Source organism: Hibiscus syriacus, unplaced genomic scaffold (assembly GCF_006381635.1).
Source record: "Hibiscus syriacus cultivar Baekdansim isolate YM2019G1 unplaced genomic scaffold, ASM638163v2 tig00003194_pilon, whole genome shotgun sequence".
Lineage (NCBI taxonomy): Eukaryota > Viridiplantae > Streptophyta > Magnoliopsida > Malvales > Malvaceae > Hibiscus > Hibiscus syriacus.
Genome location: NW_024061966.1, coordinates 126,205 through 151,859, shown reverse-complemented (window position 1 = coordinate 151,859; position 25,655 = coordinate 126,205). Strand labels below are relative to the sequence as shown.

Below are 25,655 nucleotides of genomic sequence, written 5' to 3'. Positions count from 1 at the left end.
TTTGCTTAAACTGGTGTCGGCATTATGATTTGCAGAGCAAAGAATGCAGTAGAACATGTATTGCGGGTTATTGTACAGTGGATGCCCTGGAGAGAGACCTTGCGACGGGCTTGATGCTTGCTGTATGAAGCACGACGCCTGTGTTCAAGCTAAGAACAGTATGTATGCTCTTGGTTTCACTTGAACAAATTTAGATCATTTATTTGATATGTATAACCGGGTGGGTGCAGATGACTATCTGAGTCAACAGTGCAGCCAAAGCTTCCTAAACTGCATGACCAATTTCCAGAGAGGAGGAGGGAGGAGTTTCAAGGGAAACAAATGCCAAGTGGATGACGTCATTGAGGTAATCTCTGTCCTCATGGAGGCCGCTTTAGTCGCTGGAAGAGTTCTCCATAAACCATAGATTTAGCCTACCCTACCCTTGTTTTACATTTCATGGCAAAAGAACCATTTTTGCAATTCAGCATAACTAATTCATCCATGTCTGCATGAGTAGTGTTATCCTTCAAGTATAAGCCAAATTTGGCTTTGAAAACCAATGTTGAAGTCATTCATTTTCTTTTGCTATGTGTCTGAGAAAACAAGGGTAAATGCCATGCAAACTGACTGAAAGAAGGCCTATGTGTTGTTTTTACAGAATGAACCACTTAGCTAGGGATTAATTCAATATGCACAGACACAAAGCATGCGTGCACTTGGATCCCAAGCCTAACCTGGGAACCAAAAGGAATAGAGAAAGAACCCATAGTATTCACCATAAGCATATTGTATTTTTTTTATTAATAAACTAAAAAAAATAATTAGACTTTGTCCAACCCATTATTAGTGACTAAAGAATATGACCCTAATTGTAAACAAAAAAAAAATAAAAGAATGGACCTTAATTATAAAGATTAAAAGAGTGGGGCCCTTGCTGTAAGATTAAAGGAGCGGGGCCTTGAGCGATTGCTCAGAGCACTCACTACTAAGGTTATTTGATTGGTTTAAGCGTTATTTTATTTTTGATTAATTTAAGTTGATTATAAGTGATAGTATTTGTTTTAGAGATTCTCAATCATTTAACAATAAGTATTCAAATTTCACGCGGTCGTCGGTGCTTAAAACTTAGACTTCTAGAGTTAACAATCATCTATTTAACCACTAAATAACTTAATTCGTGCAACATTATTTTATTTTTAATGCATTATTGTATAAAAAAGAAATAAACTAATGTCATTTCTTGAAAATTATATAATATTAACATATAGTTTCATTATTAATGTATAAACTTCTATATAACTTTGGATTAAATATAAATTTATAAAATAATTATATGATCAAACTTATGTGGTGAAAGAAAAAAAAATGAAAAAGTGTTATTAAAATAAATGACAATAATATTTTCCTTTTTAGTTGAATATGAAAAAATAAAATATAAAAAATAATATATTTGATTAAACTTGATATTAATTCAATTCGGATTTAAAGTTAATAAATATATTTGATGTTAACAGATATAAAAAATATCATTTTAAAATTTTATTGGATTCATACGACAATTTATTTGAAAAAGAATTCATAAACATCATTATAATATATTTGGTTAACCTGTAAAGTAAATTAATAAAGATTTCACATTAAAAGATATGAATAAATCAAACAACTTCGGTGGTTAAAAAATATTATTACTTTTTAAAATCTCGGGTTCACGTTCAATTGATTGAAAATCTTTGAATAAATACTACTTTATATTCACATTAGATTAATAAAAAAAAATTGTAATGCCTAGTTACTGGATTAGTAGTTCGGGTCAACTCCGAAACCAAAAGTTTGAGCCTAAAAACCCCTATAAGATAGTTGTACCAAGTTTATAGTTAGTGGGCTTTAATTTGGGCCCAAGAGTTTTAATAAGGGGTGATGAGTTTTGCATTAAATATGAGTTGAGGGACTAAAACTGTAAGTTTTCCCTTGATTGTTTTGAAAGCTGAAAACCACTCTTTAAATTATGTTTTTCACGTGAATCACTCCCTACTTAGCTCACCAAATACTATTCCCATCTTCTCATCTTTTTCTCTTCTTCATCCTTCGTAAAGGGTGAAATTCAAAGAAATTCAGGCCTAGTTGGATCAATCCAAAGTAAGATTATTAACCCTTATCCTTCTAGCTTCATTTTGAGCTCCATTTCACAAGCTTTTAAGCAGAACCAAAAATGGGTTTGGAGAGGTTTATGAGAATGAATTCTACTTATGTTTTGGGTGGATTTGGGTTATAGGAAGTTTATTTGGATTGTATCCAACCCCTAGATGGATTAGTAATCAATTTTCTCACTTTTGTTTAGTGAATGAGGTAGGAGAAAGCTCTCAAACTAGAGGAAAAGAAAAAAATTGAACTTTGGTCAATTAGGGAGAGTCCTAGCCATCAAAGAAGCAAAGTAATACATTCACAACTCTTCTATGCCATTAGTGAATCATTAGAAATGCAAGACAACATAATGGTTGAGATGTAAGCACGATGTGCATTACCATGGTAGTTTTCATGTTTAGAGTTTTAAACATGTTTAAAGCCCTATGTATGCTCCTTTGTAACTACATAAGACATTAATAATGATTGGGACCTCATTAAGGTCTTTGGGATTGAGAAATAGGTTTATTTCATGTTAAAACAATGCATTCTATAATTTGGGGTTTTCTTCATTTTTTGGGCAATGGTATCGATACCCATTCAAGAGTATTGATTCGGGGGTCACAGTCTCGAGACCCCCAGGTTTGGTATCGAGACCAAAATTCCAATAGTCATTTTAGTTTCGATACTTCCATAGAGTATCGAAACTATGTCATGGGAATCGATACTGAAGGGTCAATATCGATACCAATAGTCTATTTTGCGCAAGAAAGTTTTTAAGGGAATTAGACGCGAGATACCCCAACACTTCAGTATATCATCAAATAAGACTACAAGTGAGAACATTTATGATGTTTAATCACATTTAGAAACGATATTAATTAGGGTGACATAAAACTAGCATTGATTGATGCTTAGGAAACAATCGGGACACTCGAGTTCTTTTAGCAATATTATGATATCGAAGTATAGAATCAGTCCGGATATATCATTAGGTAGTGCGCGAGGCACTTTAAGCTGACTAGCTTGGGCGCAAGGTCCAACACTCGAGGAGTGCCCTAGTCAAGGGTTTTAACGATGCATGAATTCCGAGCATCATCCTCGGTAGACTAGAGGGGCGTGTGAGCTTCGAGATGCAGAACCCTCAGCCGCACCATGAAGTCTACCATAGAGTAGAGAGTGCAGTATACGAGTATACTCACTATTACAGTTTATCAATTAGTTTGAGCATGACATGAACCCTTTTAGTATAACTTAGTTGTTGGTGTAGCACTGGGCTAGTTAGCTTAGCATTTGAAATTTGTTTCCTTATACATGTTAGTCGAGGTGCAGTCCGAAGACCTTTTTGCCAACAGTGATCCAGATCAGACTAGTGCAGAGTACGTCTCGAGTTCATCTTTAGAGGACATGTATATTTGTAAATCATGTTTTGTATATTCTAGTCTTGACTTATTTTAAACAGTGGTATGTATGATTTGAATTATTATTTTTGGGAGCTCTTGATGTAAACTATTTTATTTAAAATGATTTATCTTATTAAGAACAATTTCAAATGATGGTTTAAATTGAGAAATTAAAGAAAGAAAGAAAAATTGATTAGTCACCCCGATAGTTTCGTATGACATTTTGATCGGTCGATTATATGTCGTACTGATGTAGGGTGTTACAAAAATATTAAGAGAGAGATTTTTGGTAAGTCAACGAAGCGTGATCTCGAAAACAAGTATTGTCTTTAAAAAGGATCGGAACATTCTTTATTCCATAACTATAAGAAGAAAATAAACAAAACAAGTGAAAATTAAAAGTGCGTCTATTCATCCCGAATGGAACACAATTGGAAATAATTAAACTATTTTTTTAAAGGGACTGCATGTTATTTTATCTTTTAACTTTTATATAATTTTTAAAAATGATTGGTAAATATTTGTACACATCCTGTCACATAATCTATAAGCCATTGATACATTAAATGAAACTAAAAAGATACTGCAGCAATATATAATGAAATCAAATTGGCAAATAAGTGAGCATTTTAATTGATTCGACTTGTCATGTGCATAGTCAGCATAAAGGACTCCCGTAAACCTCTATATATTATTTATATGTCTGCACGCAAACAGATATTTACGGCTATCGCACATCGCGAAGCCTTGTCTGGCTCATGTGCATAAACGACTGCTCTGCCCATATCTAAGCTTTATATCGCAATGCTGTTTAACTTAACCCAAACATCCCATGCTTTTCCATTTTCAATTTTGAAGGATTCTTGCTGTTTGGACTGACTTTATAAGCTAGAGACTAAATTAAGGCAGCAGCAAGGCGAGCGCCATGCAAAATAATGTCCAAGTACTTTCATCTGTAAAGCCGGACATTTTGTTCTGCGTTTCAGACTTGTTCAGTTATGTTTCCTTCCTCATCTGTCTAAACCACTCCTTTGGAATAATAAATCAGTAGATACTAGTTGTTAACCATCATCACCGGAAAGGATATGTACCATTTTCTTGCAGCTATTTTACCCGGCCCCTAATATGTTGCTATGATTTTAACATACGGGTCGGTGATTAGGTGGTGGAAAATTTTTACCCCGGCCGGCATCAACCATCGATCCATATGCCATGACACCCAGAGCATCAAACCTCACCAAAGTTGAAATCTACTCTGTTCCGGCATCCAGAGAACCCACTCCCAGGGTTTCAAGCTTTAACCAAAATGATTTCTATGCCATGTTTGCAAGCAAGGCTCCGTGCCCCAAATAGCTTCCAGGCCATGTTTTTTCCCTGCAAGGAGCGACACCAACAACTTCGAACTTGGATTGGATGAGGAGATGCTCAAGATTGCAAAGAGGAGGAGCATGAGCTGCGAGTTGTGTAACCGATGTCCACCGCCGAATCCCATATTCTCAGGGTCTAAGAAGAAGGGAAATGCCTAACAAGGAGCTTCATATGTTCTCCTGTATGAGAAGGGAATCCAAGGCATGCAGTTAATAGAGCACCCTCCACAGACTTTGACACTTGTAAAGCAGGCGGCAGCCCATCAACAGGAAAACGCTGCTTCAAGAGGCAATATTATTTAACCTCGATAACATATTCCTCCATCCATGGAGTAGCTAATTACATGTACATGTTGATTTGTACAGCAATGTAAGAGCTAATTGAAAATATGAGTCCGGCCTTTGTTTTCAACTCTAAATTTTTAATTTATATTTATATAACATAATTTTAATAAAATAAGCAATATATTAACATAATAATAATAATAATAATAATAAATTTTATTTATATAACAAAGTATTAATAATTTTGTGATTTAATGGTTGAAGGCTGTAATGTTAAAATTGAATAATAAAATCGAAATCTTTTAAATTGTAATGACCAAAATATAATTAAAAAGAAAAACAAGTGATGAAATTTATAATTACCCGTGTTATTACTTTTTTTTTTTTTGATAGACGTGTTATTGTTAATTTAATTTGGGCTTTGTGCTTTCTGTTTCCGAGGAGAAAGAATAGAGGGCACTGTGAAGCAGAAAACATGAAAAAGAAAAGTTATTCTGACCGTTGGATTGCTTGTGATCACCGGCTCTGATTGTTTTTCTTCTCTTAGATCCATCCCTCCTCCATTTTTCCCATCTCCTCGTTTGGTCGTAAGTTCATCTCCATCTCATCCAAACTTACCCCTAAATCTGTCGGCTTCGTTATGGATAGATCGTATTTTCGTTGATCGGGTCGGTCCTGCTATCTGTTTATCATCATGCATCAACTAAACTATTCTCTGATGTTTTCATGAAAGCAAGAGAAGTATGATGCATTTTATTTCTTTATTTTTTACTTTGTTCTTGGAGGGATGCCATCGAATGACGTCTGAACTCAGGCCTTTGCTTTTTTTTAATAGAAATTTTTAAGTTTGGATTTTGTTTTGGTTTTGATTTCTGTTGTTGAAATTTTGTTATTTCCAACGTTGTTCTAGATCTTGCATCCTCATACTGAGATTAAAATATGTGCTGAATTTTTTGTAGCTGTTTTCTCGCTAACCTGATTAAAATTATTGAAAAAAGATTATCTGATGATTTTTAATATTTTTTCTAATTTATTATTGATTTTCCAGCTTGATTCGTTTCATTGAGTATCGTTAATCTTTTTTTTTTAAATTAACTTATACATCTATTTATCTTGGATTTCAATTCTAACTGCTTGGTCTTTCAAATAATGTTGTAGGTCTCTTTAATTGGCTACCAAAACTTCATATTATTAGCTTCCACTGATAATCGGTGTTTTGCTTCACGAGGTCAGTCGAAGTTTATGATGTCAGTTAGACTGAAATGTGTAAATATATATTCAATGATTAGCCTATATATTTAAAGACATTATTCTTCTCATGTGAAAATATATATTCAATGTGAAAATAGTATTGATTCTTACCCCTTTCTGGAAGTTAAAAACATGGTGAAAACCATAAAATAGAACCTTTTTGATGATATTCTTCATAAAGCATGGCACAACAATATTATCCATTTATTATGTAGTATATAGCATGGAAAAGGCTTTCTTTCTTGCAGCTGTTGTTTTAGTTACTCCTATTTTAGGCTGCGAATATATCTTTTTATTTAAGTTGTAACATACATGCAACAGTTGAACGTAAGTGAAGGAAGATATGTAGTTACTTTTTTTTAACAAAAATGAACTCTTAATTTACCCTCTCTCTGAAGTAATCTAATTCAAAAGTTGAAATGAAGTTGACTTAGACTTTTGCTTACTGGAAAGTCGTTTATTTTTCCGATTGTGGTCAGTCTCAACATTAAGCAGAAATATTTTTTCCTATACAATTCAATATAATCTTTACGAGTTTTTGGTTTAAGGAAAAGCTAGCCACTGCAATAAGTTAACACGCACATTGCTGTAGATCAATAGTTTCAAAGCAACAACAAAGAACACTGTGCTAGCAGGTTTTGATTCTTATGTTCAAAACATGTAATGTTTTCTTCATATCTGAAAGAGCTTGTAATAGAAGCTGGTTTGGTTAAACACTTATTTTCTTCTTGATATAAATTTATAGCCTGTAGAAGTTAATGATGTTTTGGACATTTGATTAACTCAGTAATGTATTCTGTTCCCGTAATAGGCTGTTCAGATATTCAAATGCAGTCTCCTCCTGAAAAAGAATTTGTTATGCTGAAAAGGGAAGCTACCGAATTGGCTAGGTCAAGTTTTACAAGTCACATGGATAGTACTTTCCAAGAAGATGTAGATGCTGCTTCTTCTGCTTCATCATCTTCAGATGATGACTCTCAGGTGACACTCAATGAAGATGATCTATATAATGGGGATGCTTCTAAACAGTTAGTGCTCTATGATCCTGCTGTCAGTAGTACAGTTGGTTGCATGCCTCCTAGACCTATTCAGTGCCGACCTTCTGCAAGTCCAAGATTTTCTTCATCAAGACTATTGCCATCTGTTGGGGCTTTCACTGTCCAGTGTGCCAATTGTTTTAAATGGAGGCTTATACCAACAAAGGAAAAGTATGAAGAAATACGAGAACATATTTTAGAAAATCCCTTTGTTTGTGAAACAGCTCGTGAATGGCGGCCTGATGTCTCTTGTGATGACCCAGCGGATATCTCTCAAGATGGCAGCCGGCTTTGGGCTATTGATAAACCAAACATCGCTCTGCCTCCTCCAGGCTGGCAAAGGCTTCTACGAATAAGAGGTGAAGGAAGTACCAAATTCGCAGACATGTATGTGTACTTCTCTATTGAGGCAATCCTTGACCATTAATCTTTGATTTTTTAAGTCTATTTGTTTTCTCCTGTTATCTATTTTTCTTTTGATATTTTAATGTCTCTACTATCTACATGCATATGTGTGGTTTTGGCAGCCTCAGAATTCCTAGACTATTATGGGCTTTATTTCAATTGATTAATATTTGCTTGCTTAGTTTTTTTACATTATCATAAGCAACTCTTATTTGCTCTTAAACTGTAAACATTGCTTTTTTTTTCATTCTTTTTTCAAGCATTAAATAGTAACCTAATTGTTAACGTGGTCATGATTTGTGAGATGATCAATACATTTTTCTCCTGAAGAGTAAGCAATGAACCTAAACTTGGTTTTAGAATGGTCCGGTTTTAATTTGCTTTTCTGTGTATTTCAGCTACTATGAAGCACCAACGGGAAAGAGACTGCGGTCAATGGTGGAAGTGCAAAAGTACATGCTGTTTACTCGAGCTTTTGATTTTCTTAATCTTCTTTTTCCCCTTGGGTACAATTGACTACTGGATAAGTAGTCTGCAGTGACCATGACACCCATGCCTCTCCCAGCCCCTGAATTTTCTGTTGATAATTCTGTCACATTTTTTTCTGATTTACAGGTACTTGATTGAACATCCTGAGTATGCAACAGGAGTAAACTTGTCTCGATTTTCATTTCAGATTCCTAAGCCTTTACAGGAAGACTATGTGAGAAAGCGCCCTGCCCATCAGACAGCCTCACATGATAATGAAGGTATGATGAAGGCACTAATATGCTTTCTTTATGGACCGAATGTGGATGATTGTTTGAGAGATTTGATTTATCTAAGACTTTATTCTACGAAGTATGAATTTGTATATATTTATGCTATTATGGGTTATTTTTTCTTAATTTGTAATTTTCTACATACCTTTATTTTCTGGTTTGTTCCTAGATTTCCTCCGCTTCTATCTCTAATTTTCTAGTAATTTTCTGCTGTCTCTATTTTCCCCTCCTTGTTTGACGTTAGTAACAGACGGCAAAATTCTTTTTGTGTTAGAAATAAAGGGTTTGGATTAGCTTATTGTTTGTTCTAATTAGCTGAGTATTAGTTGGGAATTTGTTAATATACTTTTGGTTGTTATTGGGTTGTTAGGATATGGGCTATAAATACTAATATTTGTAAATGGGTTGAACTCAGTCTTTGGTAATCAAAATTAGTCATTTCCTATTATAAAAAAATATCAGAGAATTATCATCTTCAATCTCTTTGTTTTGTTGCAACCGTCTTCACTTCTTCACACACTCCGGCCAGCGGCCGTTCTTCGTTCCATACCATCAATGGCACCTTTTTCACATTTTGCAACCCATTTAGAGGAAGCACAACTTGGAAACTGCACTCACTTCATCATCCTCTTGCATAGACTGATCATGACTTTTGTTTTGGAAATATTTTTTGTTGGGGCTTTTCTCATTGTCATAAATACCATTCTACTCCATATTCTCTGTTACAGGATATGGAATGTTTTTGGTTGCTTCGGTACACCAGCCCTTCCCCATTTATATTTTGAAAATGGATTTTCTGTATTTCTACAGTATGTTCAATAAAATCTTATATTGTGCCCTTCTGTTCTTTTGTTTGGATTTGTACTGTACTTCATGATTTGCATTTCATGCTTTCTTTTCTGGAGTATTGATTGGATGCCTTGGTTTCCTTGTATGGCTTGGATTCTATTTTTCATATACCCTTTTCCACCAGAACCGATAACATGATTGCAAGTTTGTAAGACATTTAGCATTGTTTTGCTTCAATTGGATGATGGGAGCTGGTGCACAGATCAATTTATTCTTCGGCAAGGGGCTATTAATTTTTACACTGTCCTTGTTTACAAGTATTGGGGAGGTTGGGTACGCTTACCATGTCCGGGGTAGATTCATGCAAAACCCAAACTTATGCTTAGATTCTCTATCTCGTCCTTTTATCTGTTTCCAAGACATTCACCAGTTTGTTGATACTGTATCGCCTAAAACAATTATGATTGGCTAATAGAAGTCTTTGGTTTTATTCTACAGTGAATCCAGTAGTTTGGGATGGTCAGGATGACACAGAAATGCAGCAGGGGCGCCTTGCACTTCCACCTCCTGGTGCTGAGGCCTCTGTTCCCGATTCACCTAATCGGCCAGCAAAGCAGGCTAGGAGAACCCCATCAGAACAGATGTACCTAAGCAAGCATGGTAGCAAGGTAGAAAAGGCCAGTCCGTCAAGTAATAACAATTATGATCAATGAGACACGGACTATATTGGTTATTTTCCGACTATTTTGTTCCCTCCTTTAAAAGGCTCTAGAACGCTATGCATGAGTTAAAAGGTTGGATAGTAGCTTTTTGTTTTAGTAAGGAGTAATGGGTGTTCTAGAGCATGTTTTTCGGGAGATACGTTGGGACTGAACTAAAAATCATGACATTGTATTTGTATGAGACGCAAGAGGAACCTAGGCATACAAACTATACATGTATGAAGGGGCATTTTGATTATTCTTTTGGGCTGCAAGTTAAATGTGGATTTTCTTGCTTCTCTGTCGTCGTATAATCTATTCGAGGCTTAATGAAAAGTTTGAATTTTGTAGTGTAACTTTCTTCTATATATTCTAATTGTGCTCATGTATAACATAAGAGCCATTAATTTACATTAACTACCAGCCTTTCCTGATTTAAAGTTAGCGGGGGAATTAAAAGCATATGTGATTGAGGTGAAAGAGTGAATAAGAACATCGAATTATGAAGGTGGCAAGAATATGTAGAAGAAAGCATATTATTAACGGACTTGTAAGTTCTTGTTTCTATGTATATTTTTTTCAGTAATCTTATTTAATAATATTATTTATTTATGGATGTTTTAGTTTTAGTTTTTTTTTAAATTAATCAAAATTAGAGAAAATAAAATAAAATCTAAGATGTAGATTGATACGTATAAATCTATGGCTTATATTCATTTTGATGTAATAAGTTTTTTTGTTCCCATGATTCTCCTCGTAAAAATTTTCGTTAAAGTTGTCATCTATTTTCTATAAAATATTTTAAAATATCTTAAATTATTTAAAGAAATAATTAGACACCTCATTTCTATGAAAAGAAAACTGTATATCGAAAGAACTTAGTTATATTAATAATTAATTTAAGGGATTTAAATAAAAAAAAGATTTTTAGATGTGTACGTAGTATGGGTACAATGTGTAGACAGAGAAGGTATGCAAGAAACTGCAGGTGCAGGTGCAGGTGTATATATGTAGTATTAGTCCTAATGAAATCCAGTGATCGGGAAAACAAAACTAAAATGCTTTGAACACCGAATCTCAATATTTGTAACGATGTGGCCATGAAGGTAAAGTCCCCAGAAAATAGGGAAACCAAACATAAAGAGATTAGATTGCTCAAGTGTTGAACGAACTAAAAGAGACCACTTGTTGCGATGGTGGTGGGGAATTAAGTGCCATTCTTGGGCTTTAGTTGTTCAATTCTGGCAACAGCATCTTTGAAATCTAATCTCTTGCCCACATCTTCTTGGCAGCAACTCAATCCTATCTTCAACAGCTCTTGCATCAATTCCGCATCTCTGTCTTCTATTGTTCCCATCTGTTCGTCGAACACCTCCGTTTCTTGATTACCAACTACGGTCTTCACCCAATTCGCCATATCCTCTTGTTCGTCACCCTTCAAGTTTGCAGGGAAAACTCCCGTTAATATCTCTAGGATCAATATTCCCAAGGCCCATACGTCGCTCTTTCTTGAAATTTTCCCTTGTTGTACATATTCGGGCGACTTATAAGCCACCATCAATTTCTTGGCACTTTCTTGGTTGACTATGGGGATCAGACCGTAATCTGTGAGGAGAGGGTCGAAGGATTCGTTGAGGAGAACATTTGAAGATTTGAGGTGACCATGGGGTACAACCAAACTAGGTAACTCCTTGTGCAGGTATGCCAGGCCCTTGGCTACTCCTTTCACAATCTTCAATCGAGTTGTCCAATCCAACGCCGGCTGCCCTAAGGATGTTTGACCTGAAAAGGAAGCAAAGAATTGCTCATTCGTTTTCTGTCTACCTAATTATATACTATTAGGCTATAGACAAGGAAAAAGAAAACAAACCATGGAGATGAAGCGCCAAGCTCCTGTTTTTAACGAAATCGGAGACAAGGAGTTTCTCCTCCTTCCTATAGTAATAGGCGACGAGAGGAAGCAAGTTTACATGCATGAGTCTCCCTATCCTCCTCATATGCTCAAGGAACTCTTCTTTCCCAGCATTATTCATCAGTTTATACCTCTTCACCACCACCACCGGTCCAACGGATAGAGCAGCCTTAAATGATGACCCGAACGATCCACTTCCCAATACCTCAGCCGACGCTTTTAGCAAGTCAGGCAAATCAAACTTGTCTCTATCATCCCTCACGAAAGTAAGTTTAACAGTCGCCTCTGGGGCCTTCTTTCCATTCCTTGAGTCGCCTCTGGGGCCTACTTCCTTGTTGTACCCTTTTGCTCGCTCGTTTGCTGGTGGAGCCTCTACTGGTGATGGCTGCTCTCTGGATCGTTTCATCATGATCATTGCAAATATGCCCACTACTATCAACACCCCAGCGACGATCACAGTTAACCAAATTGGGGGATTCTTCGAGCTGGTGCTGGAGCCTGAGCTGGTGCTGGTGCTGGTGCTGGACCCATCGTTGGAAGCAGCAGGGGCGGACTCACACGCGTTTAGTGGTCCTCCGCAAACACCCTTATTGCCTGCAGTAATAACGGAACTGAGATCATAATATTTGACATCAAAACATATCTAATTTTATTATTTGTATCATATTAGAACATAAAGACCAAATATATTTATTCATGCAATTTCTAGCTATCTATTTCTCGTAATCTTGATCAATTAGATAGATATTGTCAGTAGTAGTAAAATATAAAATAAATTAATTATAGAATTAAAAGTCGATATAGATAACATATTAACAAAAAGATGAATGAGCGAGTCACCTTCAAACATCTTTTTGTCAATCTTACTAATGCTTGCTGGTATAGGACCCTCCAGTTGATTACTTGAGAGATCCAGCGTTTGCAGGTGGTTTTTAAAGTCTGGTATATTACCGGAAAAGTGGTTACGGTCAAGTTTAAGCTCTGTAAGTTTGGGCAAGGTGGCCAACGAAGCAGGAATTGCACCCGTAAACTGATTTTGTGAGAGATGCAACTTCTTCATCTGATTCAAATCATCAAAGGTATCGGGAGGAATTTCTCCAGAGAATTTATTGTTGGATAAATAAGCGGATCTCAATTCAGGGAGTTTGTTCAACTGCGGAATGGGGCCGCTGAAACTGTTGTTCATGACGCTGATGGTGGTGAAATCGGGCAGGGTTTTCAAAGAGTCGACGTCGATGGTGCCGGAGAGTCCCATGTTCTCGAGCTTGAGACCCCAAACGGCGCCCTTGTTGCAAAGGACGCCGACCCAGCCAGTGCACGGAGGGTAGTGATTGTTGTCCCAGCTTTGGAGAGCGTTGGCATTGAGTAGGGAGGATTTGAATTTGACAAGGGCTTGGGAGTCGGGCGATGCATATGCGTATGCATGAGAATGAAAAATAGAAAGGCAGGAGAGGAGGAGTGGAAGGTGAAAGGGCATGGCCATAGGCATTGCGTCAATGACGATGGGGGAACACGCACGGACGTGCGCGCCCTTCACCAGGGGAGCAGCAATTGGGGTGCTGAATATTAGAAAAATGGAGATGGATGCCCTGGAATTATGGAACACAGTCATTTTAAGTTGCCAAGAATAGGTTGTCAAGGTTAAAAAGCCTGCCTTGGGGCGTTGACCGCGTCTTCGTCTTCCTCTGCCACAACATATTTTAAGATTTTTCTTTTCTTTTTGAAGGACATCATCCATCTTTTTCTTAAATAAACTAACCTCCTCTACCTCCCTCATTTCCCAATGCTTTTGCTTTAATTTCAAGAATATAATATTAATTTTTTTTTGTTACTCTCTTTGTTTCAAATCTTTGCCCTGATTAATCGGATTAACACTCGTCGCATATCTGACTTTGGTGTAAGTATCCCATAGAGATTTTCCGCATACATAAAGATTCAAACATGAGACTTTACTTAAGCAAAATCAAGTTACTTATCACTTGAACCAACCTATATCGGTAATATAATATTAATATTAATTTTATATTTTAGTTAATTATTTAAATAAATAAATAAATAATTTTAAATAATTTTGTTAATTATGTTCTTATTTTTAAATAAAATGAGGAATCATTTAGTTTTAATTTAATATTTTTATAAGTTAAATAATAATTTTGGTATGTAATAATTCAATTCTTAATTTGATCTATTGGTAAAATATTTGAATATTTTTGTGAGATTCAAATCATAGATTTAAAAAAAAAATCTTTTATTTTATAGTGGTAGTTCAATGTAAGTTAAATTTCTATATTAGCAAATTAAAATCAATGATTTGTCTAGCTTAGATTGTTGAACACCTCTCTTTCCACCAAATTTGAATCATGGTAGATCTTCTTTAGGGAGATTTTCCTTAATTTTGTTTATAATAAGATGTTTTTAATTATTTGATTTTAGTTTTTTATTTTTATAAGTTTTTTTTTTGAAATAAGATGAGGTCTCATTAAAAAAAACCCTTCAAGGATTGGGAGGTGCGTTTTCAGTATATGTCGTGGAGTGGAAACCAAGTCGTAAATTCGTTAGCAAAATGTGTGATAAGTCCTCCAATATCTGTATTAAATTTGAAGAACGAGTTGGTGAAGTTACTGCATGAAGACTAACATGATGATTTAGCTGTATAATTAGACTATTTTCTTTTCTTACCCGAAAAACCCCCCTTAAAAAGAGTTCCCAAGTTTTATATTAAATCGCCAATAACAATACAAAGAAAAAAAAAAATGTAAAATATCGATTCCAACTGTCCAAAAATACCTATATTAGGCCAAAATACCTTCACAAAGCCCGAAGCAAAATAAAAAGGATATCAAGATAAATTCATGCAATACCCCTCACTTCAAACCAACTCATGGAAATATTACCAACACCTCATTCAACAAATTAGTTGGAATCCTGAAAGGTTCTTTAAACCTATAGCCCCCGAATCGCTTTCTATCATACCCCAATTTAGGGGTTAAATTTTATTGATTTAAGTAAATTTTTAGGGACTAAATTGTAAGTTTTAGACATTTATAACTCGGGCTGAAACTTTGGGAAGTGTGAGGACTTAACCCTAAATTTTCCCCTATCAGAAGCAAAATTCTCCAAATTAATTCCCAATACACCAACCCTAGCCACCTCCTTTCCATCGCGTTTCGCTTCGATCCGACCGTTGTTGTCGTGTCCTGACCCTACCATCGTGATCGGCGACCTTCCACGACCATAACCCCTCGTTTTCTTCATTGAGATAGGCCGCTAATTATCGTGAAAGAGTTGAAGAAGCACCCTCAAGAAACCTCCCCCGCCGCGTCAATTTTTGCTCGATTCCGACTGATCCGACGATTGTCTCGTCTCATCGCCATGACCAATATGTTCCCTAACCTGTTCTGCTCATAACTCGACCGTTGGGTTGGGTCAACACCATCGATTTCCCTCAATTGTCGACATGGGTAAGTTTTGGATGTTTTCGGTTATTTTAGCTTGGTTGGTTGATGTCTTTGGTTTAATTTTGGTTAAAACTGGTGTGTAGCTGATCGTGGAGTAATTTGTCGACTGCCCCGAGCCGGTCGTCGTCGACATGCGCCACCGTACGCGCGTGGGGCTTTCTTCTCAACCGAGACTTCTGGAAAACTGAGTCAACTCGGTCGGGTTAACCGAGTCAACCAATTCAACTCGTGAGTTAACCCATTGAGTCAACTCGGACAGAGTTAACTCGACCTGACCCGTTGATTATTGACTTTGACTCGAAAAGTTAAAATTTTAAAAAAGTCATATTTTATATTTTTCGACGTCCTAAGTTTGAATCTGAAGTATGTTTTCCCAAATTCGCACTCGGTAAGCCGTTTTTCAGTGTTTTACCCTCGGATTCAATTTGGTTTCTCAATTAAGTTCAGTTTCTAACGTAAACTCGGTTGTTATTTATCTGAAGAATTATTGGACGTTAAATTCAAGTTCGAGAGTGATCGAATGGAGTTTAAATGTTTGATTGATGGAGCAAAAAAATCGAGGTAATAATTTACTACCTCTTGTATGCTTTTCGGAACTTGTTGATAATTGGTAACTACATCGATGAAATGATTGATCATTTGGGTAAAATTTATTTATTTTGGACTCGAACAGAATTTTGGTAAAAAGATAGTAAATTGTATAAGACTCAAATGACTCACATAAGAAATTGAAAGATCAATCAAAAATAATTATAATTTCAGTGATTCATTAATAAATGAATTGACTTCAAAATTCGTAAATTTTGATTAATTTTTTTAAAGATTGAATATCGAGAATATTTGAATAAGAAATTACTAAAATAACCCTATGGGGTAAAATTATGAAAATGTCCTTGTACTGTAAAAGACCAAGACTTCCCCTGATGGTGAAAAATAACCTAGAAAGGACATACTTGACCAATTATCAGAAAAAGTGCATATGTTTGGATTGAAATGAATTAAAGAAATGCCCTCGAGCTACAAAATAACTAAAACAACCTTCAATGATCAAATGAACAAAATATCCTGAACTCTAAAGAAACTATAATACTTTCAAGCCTAATTTATCGGAAGTAATGCCACTGACAGAATTGAATGAAATGACAATAATACGCTTAAAATGTAAAAACAAAAAGGAATATGAATGTATATGATAATGGAGATGACATGAGAACTCAAATTTTGATTCACTTGAACCTTGGAATCACCGATTAAATTCATGATCTATTTGAAATACCTAAAAAATAAACTTTTACATTTGGAAATTCTTAATATGGCAACCCCTTGTTTTTGAATGGTCATTTAAAGATTAGATTATTGGAAGTGTGACACGTTACTAAAGTATTTAAATATGGATTATTCTCAAGTTTTGAAATAACTAATGTGCCTAGACCTCAAAATGACTAAAATAACCTTAAATACCGAGATGACCTATATACCTTTATGACTTAGATTAAGTAAGTTGGATAGACTAATGGGAACATCGATGAACCTAAATGATGTACTGCCTCTAATGGTTATAGAGCACGACCCAAGTTGTCGAAAATTTTGGGATACTATTATAAAGTGGAAATGAAATAAATACCAATGTAATACCTATTCTTCTTCTCAATAACTGATTGTTAACTTCCTAAAAAGGCTACTTTTAAGGCCTTTTTCACTCAAGTTATTGTTTGTTTAAAAGCTCATTTTAGGTATTTTAGGATCATGTAGTTGCATATAGTTGCATTTGTGGTGGTAGTGCTATTTTATTTCTTAATGATATTGCTTGAAGGAAAGGTTCAGTTTGTATGTGGTGTGCAGAGAATAGCAAGCAAAAAGGACTAGATGGGAAGTAATGTCGCGACATCACACATTGCTTAAGCAGATTGAAATGCCTTGGCATTTCTGGCGTAGAAAACGACAAAAAGATACAGCTGTACGAGGACAACTAGCTTTGCATGTGAAATGATTGTTGTAACTGCCTGCCAAAGCTGCTATGGGACCACTGCCACATGGAGGATAAGATTCACGTACTACATGTGATTCTAGGGGTATTTTACACCCAACATCCTCATCATTACCCCTAGATATTTTTATTATATATTACACCTCAAGGGAGATAATACATAACACGTGAAGAGGTACACGCATAGAGCAAAAAATTCCATTTTTATTCCCTTCTTCTTTCTTGGGGTTTCCTCCATTGATTAAGCTCCAAGGAGTGGCGAGCTAGGTGCCGAGAGGAGCTAGCGAGCTAAGGTGATTCGTGGTGGCCGAGGAGACCTCCGGTGGCGCGTCAAAGGCTTCTTCTCACTTCCCTTTTTGCTACTATTTTTCTATTTATTTGTGGGTTGTTGGAACAAATATTTGCATGACTTTGTGTTTGGATATTTCGAACCCCACCATGAACTAACTTATTTGGTGGTGGTTGGTTTAATAGATGTTTAAATGTTATTTTAATGGTATATTTAAGTTTATTTTGGTTCTTTATTTGCTTTGCTTATGAATGCTTCACCATCTAGGCTTGTAAGAGGCATGGAAATGTCCATTTCTTAGATGAAGTTTATGTATTCGGGAGAAACCTAAACTAAAAATACTTGTAAGTATTTGAGATAACCGCAAGATAAGATCCTCATAACCAATGGGTTATAGTATTTTCAAGGGGTTTTGAACCAGCATAGGAATATTATAATCTAATCCCTTAGATCTCGGGAGAGATTAGGATATGATTTCAACGACTAAAAAGGGTATCTTTATCAATAGGGTAGGCTGGCCAACATCGTTGAGTGAGAGCAGATGCATTGGCATCCTATTCTGTTAGGTTCCTTTGAGAACATTTTAGGAAAGCCCTATCGAGCAAGTAAAGATTAGATAGCTTAAATATGCCTGAGAGATAAGTTTAGCATCCTTAGATCAATCCCTACCATTCATTCCGTTGAAAGCTTATCACGTGAGGATTATATTATATTATATTCATTTTATTTGTTGTTTGTTTTCTGTTATTTACCATTTTTCATTGCCTCGACATTTCACCATTTTTAACACTAAACATCTTATTTTGCCACTGCATTTCCATCTGATACACCATCAGACCATTCATTTGCATCCATCTTCTTATATTTTCATTTCTCGTGACATTTGTATATATAAAGACTAACTATACATAGATAGATTAATACTTAGCTTTGGTCATACTTTTGTAATTTCACCCAATCCCTGTGGAGACGATACTCACTCATCATTATATTACTTGAGCGATTGTGTATACTTGCACATTATTTGCTTATATTTTATAGTACTCACAACACGCAACAGGTTTTTGGCGCCGTTGCCGGAGATTGGCAGCCTGAAGTTATTTAGTTTTGCCAGAGCATTTTATTTTGTATTGTATTTTTATTTTTGTATAGTTTACTTTATATTTTTGTTTTATTTTTCAGGTTTATTTAGTGTATGCCTAGAAGAAATTCTGAAGAGCCTTTGGAACCGATAGAACCTGAGATTGAAAGACTCTTTAGACAAAGGAGACGTGCTCAACGCGCTAGAGGAAACATGTATCAGATTGGAAACCAAGGCATTGGTCAGGATGATGGAAATCAGAATGTCGCGGCATTAGACAATGTTGATCCTGCTGTTAGGCTGCGCGTTATTCGTGATCACTTAAATCCGATGCTGGATGATCTAAATCCTTGGATTGTGGCACCCGAAATTCAAGCTGCACATTTCGAGTTGAAGCCAGTCATGTTCAACATGTTGAATTCTATTGGGCAGTTTGGGGGGTATGCCAAATGAAGATGCTAGGCAGCACATTCATAATTTTCTAGAAGTTTGTTATTCTTTTCGCCAAGAGGGAGTACATGAGGATTTTTTGAAGTTAAAGTTGTTCTCGTATTCATTGCGTGACCGAGTAAGGGCTTGGTTGAGTGGTGTACCAGCTGGTTCGATGGAATCATGGACTGATCTTTGCAAGAGTTTTTTTTATTGAGGTACAACCCACCGAACATGAATACGCAGCTAAGGAATGAAATATCATCTTTTTGCCAGGGCGACGACGAATCCATGTATAAGTATTGGGATCGTTACAAGAGTTTGCTTCGAAAGTGTTCAAATCATGGTTTTCACGATTGAACTCAAGTAGTCATGTTCTATAATGGAGTCAATGCACCCACGAGGATGTTACTTGATGCCTCGGCAAATGGGACATTGCTGGATAAATCACCTACTGAGGCATTTGCTATCTTGGACATAATTTCTAACAATGATTATCAATTTCCTTCCTCAAGACTTGGGAGTGGGAGGAGAGTACCTGGAGCATTTGAGTTAGATATTATGGATTCGGTGTCCGCTCAACTCTCAACTATCACCAATATGCTGAAAAACTTACAACGCTCTACCGAGGTGAAGGAAGTGAAAGCAACTAGCTTGGCATGTCTATTATGTCAAGGCAATCATCATGAGAGCAAATGCCCGAGCAATCATAAGTCCATTAACTTTGTAGGTAATTTCAATCGAGGCAACAACAATTCTTACTCTAACACTTATAATGATGGATGGCATCAGCACCCCAATTTCTCATGGGGAAATCAAGGAGCCCACAATGCTTATCACTCTACTTGGCAACAGAATCACAATGAGCCTTAGAGTTACCAGAATGTTATGCCATGGCATAATACTAACAAAGGATCTTCAACTTCTGCAAGCATGAGTTCCTTTGAAGCTACAATTCAAGAGTTCATATCTACTACAAAGACAATGCTGCAAGATCATTCTACTTCAATTAAGAATCAAGGAGTTTTACTTCATAGTTAAGGCGCCTTACTTCAAAGCCATAGCTCGTCTTTGAGGTCTTTGGAAGGTCAAGTTAGTCAGATTGCTACGGCATTGCAAGAGCATCAGCAAGGACGTTTGCCAAGTGATACTGAAGTCACTAAAGGGCATGAAAAGGAGCATTGCAATGTGTTAACTCTTAGGAGTGGAACACAAATCAATCAACAAGTTAAAGTTAGTGGGGCACAACATGATGAATCTACTCCCACTACTAAAAGTGGTGAAGCTGAATTACATGATGATAACATTTCTGAGAAGGACAAGGAGAAGGATCTTACTAAGGCACCAGATTCTGATGACAAGGCAAAATCAATTCCTACTACTGTAGTTAAGGAAGATAGACCTCCACCACCCTTCCCGCAAAGATTGAAGAAGCATAATGATGAAGTTCAGTTCAAAAAGTTCGTGGACATTCTTGATCAGCTCCATATCAATGTACCTCTCTTGGAAGCTATTGAACAAATGTCGATGTATGTCAAATTTCTGAAGGAAATCTGTACCAAGAAGAGGAAAGTAGAGACTATTGCCACGACAACAGAATTTTGTTATTTATTGAATAAGTTACCGCCAAAGTAAAATGATTCCGACAACTTCATTATTCCTTGTTCGATTGGAGCTAATGTCATTGGAAAGGCACTGTGTGATCTTGGCTCAAGTGTCAACTTAATGCCAAAATCTATATTCTTGAAGCTTGGCATAGGAGATGCAAGACCCACCTCGGTTATTTTACAACTTGCCGACAGATCTCATGTTAAACCTGAAGGGGGAGTCGAGGATGTCATAGTACGGGTGGATAAGTTTGTGTTTCCAGTCGACTTTTTAATTCTGGACTGCGAAGTTGATGCCAAGGCACCGATTATTTTGGGAAGACCTTTCCTAGCCACTGGACGTATATTGATAGACTGTGAAAAAGGTGAACTCACCATGAGAGTGGCTGATCAGTGTGTGACTGTCAATGTGTAACATCCGCAACACCGGGTTAGTGACCAAATTGTAAAGTTTCAGAATTTGGTGACTAAAGTATAAGAATGAAATAGTTCAATGATTATTGGATATATATGATTAAGGTTAATTAGTAATTATTAAAGGAAATTAAGGGTTAAATGGTCATTTGACCAGAAAGATTTTTATATTCCTTTTTAAGGGTAATATAAACGTGGGATATGTGAGAACCATCCAGAGTGCTCTTCTCCTTTCTTCTTCTTCATACGTGGGAGAGCAAGGAAAAGGTAAATTTAATTTCAGTTGGTTAATTCTTGAGTTTTAAGCTTAGTTTTGATTCTTTGGGTATTAAATAAGCTTAAGGAAAGCTTATATGGGATTTAAACAATAAGATAAAGGAATTATGAAGGAATTTGCAATATGAGTTTTAAGATGAAATTTTGATATGGTAAGGTTTTTGAAATTCTAAGAATGAATTTGACTTGTCATCAATCTAATTAAGAAGTATGAAGTGTTAGAATTGGAATTAGAACACATTGAAAATTTGGTATGATTCTTGAATCTCATATGGAAGATAGGATTTTGAGGTTTAAGATGAAATAAATGAATATAGATTGGTTTAAGTATGTGTACTAGAGTTAAGAATGAAAAGGGGATGATATATGAAGTGTTTGAGAGAAAATGAAGTAATTTTCGGGCTAAAATATGATTTCTGGGCAAGGGGAATCGATACCCATTCAAGGGGAACCGATACCCCTTCAAACGAACAACATTTCCAGAATGTCATTAGGGAATCGATACCCCCATAGTAGGGAACTGATTCCCCCTAAAGGAAAAATGTGTATATTGGTTTAATAAGTTCGTTTAAGTTGCTAGTATCCAATTACAAGGTGTAGGTATCTAATGATTGCCTCAAAATGTACATTTATGTAGATTCTACGCATAAAGCAATTCCGGAACGTTTGGCAAGTAAGATCGATCAAGGGGAAATATAAGAGATTGGAATTGACTAGTGAGGCCAGGTGAGTGCATATTCAATAGTATATGATGTGCAATGGGAATAAGACTTGCGATGAGTCTATTTCCTAAAGTGTTACACATGAATTCATGATTAAAGGCATGAGTGGAATATGCATGTATGTATGCTTGATTATATGGATTGATCTGTTCTTTTATGTGTTAGATGATAAAGTATAAGTAATTACATAAGAAAGGTTATGAAGTTATATGAGAAGATTATAGGAGTTATATGAAATTGATTTAAGTAAACAGATTAGATTATATATATAAAGAAGTAATAGAAGTGAGATGCGTTTATAAGTTTGCCATAGATGAATATGAATATGAATTATAAGAGTGCTATATGATTTATATTAGGATAAATCGTGAGGATATATATATATCTAAGAGAAGGCATAAGAGTAAGATATAAGCAATGTGACTATAAGTATATGTGCTCTAAGTGATATGACTTATAGGTATTTCTATTATAATGTTACATGATATGTTATGTATGTTAAATGAATTATGTGATGGTATAAGAAATGATATGAAATATATATATTTGAAAACAAGTACATGTTATGAGATAAGACCTACGACTATAAGCTACGTGAAAGTGTTCTAGGTGTTTCTATATATTATATGAAGTATATGATCTTATGTGAATAAGATATGATAAGTATGTTTACATGAATAAATGTGATTGGGTGAGAAATGATAGAATTATATGAAAACATGATATACGTGACATGTGAATTATATGGAAATGATCTACGTGTAAGTGAACTACGTGACTATGTGATAATATGAAAAGAAGCTATGTGATACGTGATATGGGAAAATGAATTACAAGTTTATGTGAATATTTGAAATGAAATAAATGATAACGCCCATGTTATGTGTCATGAGAGCTAGGGGTATAGTTGGCATGCCAAGAGTCGAGGGTTTACCTATGTTCTACGGAACATATGAACAGTTTTACCTATGTCTTTCGAGACATATGGACAGTATACCTATGTTCTAAGGAACATATGGACAATTTACCTAGGTTCTTCGGGACCTATGGACAGTTACCGAGGATCTTTATGACCTCTGGATAGTTACCGAGGATCTTTATGACCTCTGGATAGGTCCTTCGGGACATTTATATGAGCTGTGATGACAACATAGTGGTGCACAACCTCAATAGACTCACATATCTACAGTTCTCATAGGTGTACATGGGCTAATCAAGAGATATAAACAAATATATGCTAGTGATATGATAAATGTATTACAAATGATATGATGTTGTGTGTGTATAGTGTTTAATTGAAAAGGTTAAGCATAAAAGTATGTGATTACATGATAAACTGCTAATGATGATTTATGTGTATGTATGTATTTATTGTTAATTAATCTGATATAATTTTACATGATATGAGAAAGTCATGTAATTTGGTATAGTATGATAGAACAGAACATGCATATATTGATATATGTTATAAAGTGCATTATAAGTTTTTATGCCTCACTAAGTCTTCGACTTAGCGTGTGATTGTTTCACACGTAGGTTTCGAGAAGAGTAAAGAGGAATGCGGAGCAAGACAAGTCAGTTTTCCTTACCAAATGTCAGATCAGAAAATATACGTATTGTTTATAGAGTGTAGTTGGCATGTAGTCTAAAGATATAAATTGTATGAACTCTGATATATTTTGTAAACATTTTGAATAAGTTAAATGTTATCAAAGTTTTTAAATTACTCACTATTTGATACGAATAAATGTTTGAAAAGTCAATGTGACACTTCGGACTCGTATCCGGGTCGGATACGGGTTGGGGGTGTTACATTTAATGGTATCAGAGCTATGGTTTAGCCGATTCTCGGCATAAACCGAAGTCCAAAGTGTCATAAAGGGTGTACATGCCAATATAGATTGAAAAATTTCTGATCTGATAGTGTAAGGAATATGTTGTCTTGCTAATAGAATAAGAATAGTTTAATACAGTAGAAATCCGATCGTGATAATTTCGAAGTAAGTGAAAGGTGATATTCCTGATTGTGATAGCTATTCACCTGCCCTGGCCAGGCAGGATGAAGAGCGGACACCTCAGGAAATGCCTAGTAAGATCAAAAGTTGATTTCAGAAAGCTGAAATCATATCTGAATAATGATAGAAAGTTTTCATCGTTTGGAATCGGAAAAACGATATAGAGTTATTATGTGGATAAGATAGAATATGGTGAACAGGTGTCACCATAAGAATGTTAAAAAGATCTAATGACGTGATGATTACGTATAGAAGAACTCAAGGATAAGTGCATCAGTGACAAGTGTATAAGATGTATAAAGTCAATGCTTATGAGTTTGAAACAAAGTGATAGTATAGCGCATAAACAAGAGTATGTTTATGATAAGGGTTTGCAGTAGAGATGGAAAGAGTTAGCATTGGCTAACTAGAGTATGTGATAAAAATGTATTGGAATTATAAGATTATAAGATATTGTCAGGATATGATAACCATATCTGCAATGGATCTGGATACAGTTGCATATTTGGATCATAGTAATGTGGTATAGTAAAGGAAAAAGAAGTAAGAATTGGTATATTTAAGTAAAGCTGAGGATTGATAAGAAGAGTTTGAGAATATGTATATCGATGATCAGATTATAGAACACAGGAAGTCAGAATGTTGAGATAATTTAGATTGGAAAGGATGTATATGATTGGTATAATAGGGCTTGTGCCCTAGATTGAACGAAAGTTATTATATAGCTGTCAGAGTAAAGGTGCTAGAGTTATAAGATTGGAGGAAAGATAAAGTGGAGATAATTGATTATGATGTGAATTTGAATATAGTTGTATATTCTGAGCAGATAGCTATGATGTAGAAACTGAGATAAGTATTTGCATGGAACCTTCAGGAAGGAAAATACAAGTATAAGAAATGATAAAGAATGAAGTTATGTATAAGAAATGGGTTATCAGAGTAATGAGGATGCAATGAAGATTGGTACATAAAGATGAGTATAAGTGATAAGACAAGAGTATGTGAATATGAAAGGAAATATATGATTTATGTATAAGGATGAAGGAATAAAGAAATGAAAGGGATTGATTTAAAAGAATCAGATACGATAAATATGGAAGTACATAGGACAATTTTGATATAGAAATAAGACAAGTGTGCAAGGTAATGTGAAAATATTGTTTGACTCCTTAAAGTATATGTTTAATCACATTGAGGAAGATTTAAAGTTGTGTTTTGGTCAAACGATGACGAAATACAAGTTTGGTATGGTTATTGTTGATATGATAAGCAACAGAGGATGATTGTATAAACGAAAAAGATAGTCGGAAAACTAAAGGATTAAAAAAATAAGTTTCTGATGATGATAAGAAATAATAAGTCA

General features: G+C 35.4%; 3 protein-coding genes across 3 annotated transcripts; 2 read left to right on the top strand and 1 right to left on the bottom strand.

Moving 5' to 3' along the window:
* Positions 1 to 36: 36 nt before the first annotated feature.
* Positions 37 to 12,038, top strand: LOC120175615 (phospholipase A2-alpha-like). Its single transcript, XM_039182224.1, has 6 exons — positions 37 to 158; positions 231 to 411; positions 4,058 to 4,062; positions 4,756 to 4,763; positions 10,208 to 10,219; positions 12,025 to 12,038. Exons 1-2 carry the CDS (start codon positions 56 to 58, stop codon positions 404 to 406), a joined length of 279 nt encoding a protein of 92 aa, XP_039038155.1. The 5' UTR covers positions 37 to 55; the 3' UTR covers positions 407 to 411; positions 4,058 to 4,062; positions 4,756 to 4,763; positions 10,208 to 10,219; positions 12,025 to 12,038.
* Positions 5,730 to 10,367, top strand: LOC120175607 (methyl-CpG-binding domain-containing protein 2-like). The gene is made up of 6 exons (XM_039182213.1): positions 5,730 to 5,745; positions 6,317 to 6,386; positions 7,221 to 7,833; positions 8,250 to 8,303; positions 8,467 to 8,600; positions 9,900 to 10,367. Exons 3-6 carry the CDS (start codon positions 7,238 to 7,240, stop codon positions 10,112 to 10,114), a joined length of 999 nt encoding a protein of 332 aa, XP_039038144.1. The 5' UTR covers positions 5,730 to 5,745; positions 6,317 to 6,386; positions 7,221 to 7,237; the 3' UTR covers positions 10,115 to 10,367.
* LOC120175621 (pollen receptor-like kinase 1) lies at positions 11,110 to 13,595 on the bottom strand. Its single transcript, XM_039182236.1, has 3 exons — positions 12,855 to 13,595; positions 11,973 to 12,608; positions 11,110 to 11,884 (listed from the first exon to the last, which is right to left on the bottom strand). Exons 1-3 carry the CDS (start codon positions 13,501 to 13,503, stop codon positions 11,310 to 11,312), a joined length of 1,860 nt encoding a protein of 619 aa, XP_039038167.1. The 5' UTR covers positions 13,504 to 13,595; the 3' UTR covers positions 11,110 to 11,309.
* Positions 13,596 to 25,655: the final 12,060 nt, after the last annotated feature.